The following is a 6,196-nucleotide window of genomic DNA, read 5'->3' as shown; positions in this document are numbered from 1 at the left end:
TTTGATAGTATAGATAGACAACTAAAATTCAATAATTTGAGTGATTCCCTTTTCTACCACTGATGTTTCGTGCCCTATTTGAGGTCGAATTCGCATTGCTTAAAATCTCTTTACGAAGAATTTTTTGTTTTCTCAGCGCCAAATCCAAAATCTTGATGTGGTTATCTTTGTTTAGTAGGTGTGTAGACATAGATTTAATTGAAACTTGAAATAAGAGTTTTTAAATTGAAGTTGAAAAATTGTATTTTGAAATGCGTTTATTTGAAGAAAAAAAAAATCACTTGAAAATTCATCTTTAAATAACCAACAAATTAGTCTAATGTGTAACCAAACAATATTTATTTATTTATTTATTTTGTTAAAAGGAAATTTGTTTATGGACAAACGTCTAAATAAAAGACTTCTTGTCCATGACAAAAACAAAATACAAATAAAAAACTTTGTATTACTTCAGAACCAATCATACCAGACCACCAAAGATATAGTGCAGCGGATGAGGTTGTTTCTCCCTTAATCAGAGGTCTCGGATTTGAGCTTTTGGGTATGGAAAAATTCTTGGTAGGATGCACTTCTCCTGGAATTGAAGCCCTATGCGACTCGAATCGGGATATAGTCGGGTTCCAATGCAGTTATCAGACACCGGGTGAAAAAAAAAAAAAAAAAAAAAAACCATACCAGTTCCATCTTGAATGTGACTGGATAAAATACATGAAGCAAAAGAAGAAAAGTAGTCCAATTAAATACTTACAGGTGTATGCTTGTCAGAAAGACTATAATACCCCTACCAGTACTTGCCTTCATATTCATAATATATACTCCAAAAGAAAAAAATCCAAGACAAATTTTCCCTCTAACAGACTCCATCATATGGTGTAGTGTAGTTTCTTGGATATGAAAGATCCACTTTTTATGGTCATTTCTTGCTCCTTATAGATTCTTCATTTTCATTTCTTTTCTTTAAACAAACAGTTTTTTATTTTTATTTTTTAATTTAACTTTTTATGACACTCTAAATACCAGTAAACCACTGTGATTGCAACAACAAGAACACCATAACAGTATCAAGCATTATACTTTTTCTCACTCCAATTATAATTCTCTCTTTCTGCCTTTTCTTGTCTCAAGATTTGACATTGTTGTCTTCAAGAACAACTCCATTAGGTAGCAAAGTTAGTAGCTTTCTTGGTTAATGCAATGCCCAAATGGTGCTTTGTATATCTTCATCTATGGAGTTTTTTTTCGAACACATATGGTTTGTTATAGTCCTGTTTCTTGCTTTTGTTTCACTTGTTTTTAGTGTCACTGACCCTAATGACTTAGATATTATCAATGAGTTTAAAAAAGGTTTGGAAAATCCTGAACTTTTGAAGTGGCCTGAAAATGGTGGAGACCCTTGTGGTACTCCAGTTTGGCCACATATTGTATGTACTGGTAATAGAATTCAACAAATTCAAGTTATGGGGTTGGGACTAAAAGGCCCTTTACCTCAAAACTTGAATAAGTTGTCAAAGTTGACAAATTTAGGCTTGCAAAAGAACAAATTTAGTGGAAAGTTGCCATCTTTAAGTGGTTTGTCTGAATTGAGCTATGCTTATTTGGATTTCAACCAGTTTGACACAATCCCATCAGATTTTTTTGATGGACTTGTGAATCTACGAGTTTTGGCTTTGGATGGAAATCCTTTGAATGCTACTAGTGGTTGGTTATTGCCAAAAGGGTTGCAAGATTCAGCTCAGTTGACTAATTTGACATTGATGAATTGCAATTTGGCTGGTCCTTTACCTGAGTTTCTTGGAGTTATGTCTTCTTTAGAGGTTTTGTTGTTGTCTACTAATAGAATTTCAGGGCCTATTCCAAGTACTTTTAAGGATGCAGAGTTCAAAATGCTTTGGTTGAATGATCAATCTGGTGATGGGATGAGTGGACCAATAGATGTTGTTGCAACAATGGTGTCACTCACAAGTCTTTGGCTTCATGGGAACAAATTTTCAGGTAAAATCCCAAAGGAAATTGGTACTTTAACAAACCTGAAAGATTTCAGTGTGAACACAAATGAACTTGTTGGTTTAATCCCTGAAAGTTTAGCAAACATGCCATTAGACAATCTTGATTTGAATAACAATCATTTTATGGGACCAGTACCTAAGTTTAAGGCTACTAATGTTAGTAGTTTTGAGTCCAACTCTTTCTGTCAAACCAAACAAGGTGCAACTTGTGCCCCAGAGGTTATGGCACTTTTAGAGTTTCTTGATGGGGTGAATTATCCTTCTAGGCTTGTTGAATCATGGTCCGGAAATGACCCTTGCGACGGACATTGGTGGGGAATAAGCTGTGCCAATATGCAAAAAGTTAGTGTCCTAAACTTGCCTAAGTCTAATCTTTCCGGGACCTTGAGTGCTTCGATCGCGAACCTTGAATCCGTTACTCACATTTATCTTGGATCCAATAATCTTTCTGGTATTGTTCCATCTAGTTGGACTAGTTTGAAATCTCTATCTGTCCTTGATTTGAGTAATAACAATATTTCCCCACCAATGCCAAAATTTTCCACCCCTTTGAAACTTATTCTAACTGGAAATCCCAAACTTACATCTAGTCCAAACCCTTCACCAAACAACAATACGACCCCTGCGAATTCATCCTCGTCGTCCGTGCCATCTTCACGATCAAATGGTTCGAGCACGGTGATTGTCAAACCGGTTGAGCACTCACCGGAAAAGAAGGAAAAGTCTAAGATAGCCATAGTTATGGTACCTATTGCTGGTTTTCTACTTTTGGTTTTTCTTGCTATTCCACTGTACATTTATGCCTGTAAGAAGAGTAGTAAAGATAAGCATCAAGCTCCAACTGCTCTTGTGGTTCATCCTAAAGATCCATCCGATTCTGATAATGTGGTCAAGATTGCAATTGCCAATCACACTAATGCAAGTGGTTCTGCTAGCAGACATAGTGATGAGTCCCATATGGTTGAAGCTGGGAATTTGCTCATATCAGTTCAAGTACTACGGAACGTGACTAAGAATTTTTCTCCAGAAAAAGAACTTGGGCGTGGTGGTTTTGGTGTGGTATATAAGGGAGAATTAGATGATGGGACACAAATAGCTGTCAAAAGAATGGAAGCTGGAATTATTAGCAACAAAGCTTTGGATGAATTTCAATCCGAAATTACTGTTCTGTCCAAAGTTCGGCATCGGCATTTAGTGTCTCTACTGGGATACTCAGTTGAAGGTAGGGAAAGAATTCTGGTTTATGAGTATATGCCACAGGGTGCACTTAGTAGGCATCTTTTCCACTGGAAAAATTACAAATTGGAGCCTCTTTCTTGGAAGAAAAGGCTTAATATTGCCTTAGATGTTGCTAGAGGGCTGGAGTATTTACACACACTGGCTCATCAGAGCTTCATACATAGAGATCTCAAATCCTCAAATATCTTGCTCGGTGATGATTTCCGAGCAAAAGTGTCCGACTTTGGACTCGTCAAACTTGCTCCTGATGGAGAGAAATCTGTGGTCACCAGGCTGGCCGGAACTTTTGGATATCTGGCACCTGAATATGCTGGTAAGCATTTTTTTTCCTATATGCTATTTGAACTGTCAGCAAATACTATCAACTTTTTTTTTTTCTTTTGCTGAGTAAATACTATCTACTTTCAGTTCAGTACATTATATGGTTCATTATATTTGAGTGAGCACAAACCATTTCAGATGTCAATGGATGTCGAGTCTAATATACAAACAACAACATTTGATAAGTTATTCGTGTAGCCTAGGTTTAGATTTCAGCTTTTCTTCCATTATGGATTTATCAGTGACCTCTTTTAATTATTTGCATACGAAATGTATAAACAATAATTTTGTTTCATTGCACCGAAAGACAAAAGAGAGTGAAGCGAAACGTCAGCATCTAAATCAGTATTGTTCACTGTGTTCAATGATAAGATGAATTTTAAGAAGGCTTACTTTATCAAAGAGAACGATTATATGATTTCGAAAAGGCCTGTTTATATGGCAATTTTTACTTTTATAGACCTCTAGAATTCGCTTAACTCAATTCTGAAGTATAGTAGATTATTTTTGGCATACAATATGCTGTTCTCTGAACTCATATGACATTCTGATTTGATACAGTTACGGGTAAAATCACCACGAAAGCAGATGTTTTTAGCTTCGGCGTTGTGTTAATGGAGTTGTTAACTGGGATGATGGCACTTGATGAGGATAGACCCGAGGAAAGCCAGTACTTGGTTTCATGGTTCTGGAACAACAAATCATCTAAAGAGAAACTTATGGCAACCGTTGATCCAGCTCTAGACGTGAAAGAGGACATAACCGAGAGCATCTCAACCTTAGCTGAACTTGCTGGCCATTGCACTGCAAGAGAACCTGGGCAACGACCCGATATGGGCCACGCCGTGAACGTGCTATCCCCGCTTGTTGAGAAATGGAAGCCTCTCGAGGATGATCCCGAGGACTATTGTGGTATTGACTATAGTCTTCCCCTCAATCAAATGGTCAAAGGCTGGCAAGAATCGGAAGGCAAAGACTTAAGTTACATGGACCTCGAGGACAGTAAGGGTAGTATTCCTGCAAGACCAACTGGATTTGCAGATTCCTTTACATCAGCTGATGGTAGATAGAAGTATGTACTTCTATGTAGATATCAATTTTCTTTGTATTGTGTGAGATTTTGTTCGTATTCTCCACGTGTTTTCTTTCATTTTCCCCCTTCAATGTGAATGTATTAGAAACTTAAAAAGGCGACAATATCTAATGTGTCAGCCTCAGTTCCTTCTGTAGATAAAGAATAGTGACAAGTCACTATTTTCATCATCTACTCTGGTGAGATTTAAGAGCATTTTGTATAACAACTTAGCATATTTTTCGTCGTTTGTAGATTAGCACACTTTTAGTTTGCTGCTTCAGAAGTTTTGGGTTGAGAAAAATACTGATGTTGAAATAGCCTGTACTGTAGTAGAATTTGTCGTTCGATTTGAAGAAGCTGACCATGTGGCTTCTTCTGTCAGCTTAAATATGGCAAGACATTGAGAAGTCAACACTTTAGTTTTCCCTCATGACTGTTGCTTTGAGAAAAAGTATAATATATGTTGCTCACACTTGTCAAAAATATCAGGTGTGTGTCAGATCCTTCAAAAGCTAATGCCTTTTTTGAGTATGCGACACGGGTACGGCAATTTTTTTGAGGTCCGAGCAACATAACATTATCTGTCAAACTTATTATATTATCTGATTTTGTTCACATTTTAATTTAAAGACTGAAATTTAAAGTTAGTCTGTCCTTTAACTTGATCTTTGGCACTTAAAAAGACATGGCTTCAAGCAAGACTGTGTTTCTCCTTGTAATTTCACTAGTTTTAAGAGATCACTCATTATCTTGTTCAGGTTACTAACCCATAATAATGTAAACACTTACCTACAAACTACAATCATATTTTATTGTGTAAATTTTTTTATACCCTTTGATGAAAGCAGTGTCACTAAATTAAGCTTGAAACTACCATTCAAAAAAAGCATAAAATTCCAACCAGAAACAGTTGGCAGTGTCAAAATCTAGTTGAACAGAAGGAAAGAATACCAGAAGGATGTCATTTTCAAGTATCAAAAACTGGTCTTTAAACTAACCAACAGATGAGATTTCTTGATTGACATGGAATTAAAACTATACTTTTAGTATTACCATAATCAATGGGAGTGTAGATTTTCTTATTATTGATGCATGAGTCACTGCATTTGGTCCACATGTTTGGTGCTAGCCCTTGTCACTTTGCATAGGTTTGTTCATGGAATTAAAACTATACTTTTAGTATTACCATAATCAATGGGAGTGTAGATTTTCATATTATGATGCATGAGTCACCGCATTTGGTCCACATGTTTGGTGCTAGCCCTTGTCACTTTGCATAGGTTTCCTGAACAAAATATCAACCAAAAAGTCACAATCTTGGGTCTCTTCTAACTTTTTTTGACTTATCCCATTCGATGGTCGGCATATGTTTTAGAGCCCTGATTAATTTAGATTAGGGTCGTGTAAAGACTTTTTAAAGAAGAAATGCTTCCCTGTCTTAAAATTTTATTTCTAAAGTTCGAAATCGAGAACTTTAATTAAAAATAAAGGAATCTTATTTATTCCACCACAATTCTTGATGGTGACTCCACCAGCTCTTTGTGATGTAGTTGTG

At 36.3% G+C, this 6,196-nt stretch overlaps 1 protein-coding gene across 1 annotated transcript; it reads left to right on the top strand.

Annotated features, from left to right (window-relative positions):
- Nucleotides 1-780: 780 nt before the first annotated feature.
- On the top strand, nucleotides 781-4,874 carry LOC132032814 (receptor-like kinase TMK3). Its single transcript, XM_059422567.1, has 2 exons — nucleotides 781-3,558; nucleotides 4,128-4,874. The coding sequence occupies exons 1-2, from the start codon at nucleotides 1,203-1,205 to the stop codon at nucleotides 4,634-4,636; spliced, it is 2,865 nt and encodes a 954-aa protein (XP_059278550.1). The 5' UTR covers nucleotides 781-1,202; the 3' UTR covers nucleotides 4,637-4,874.
- The last annotated feature ends 1,322 nt before the right edge of the window (nucleotides 4,875-6,196 follow it).

This window comes from Lycium ferocissimum, chromosome 10 (assembly GCF_029784015.1).
Source record: "Lycium ferocissimum isolate CSIRO_LF1 chromosome 10, AGI_CSIRO_Lferr_CH_V1, whole genome shotgun sequence".
NCBI lineage: Eukaryota > Viridiplantae > Streptophyta > Magnoliopsida > Solanales > Solanaceae > Lycium > Lycium ferocissimum.
The sequence above is the reverse complement of the archived record's forward strand: the minus strand, read 5'-3'. Positions and strand labels throughout refer to the sequence as shown.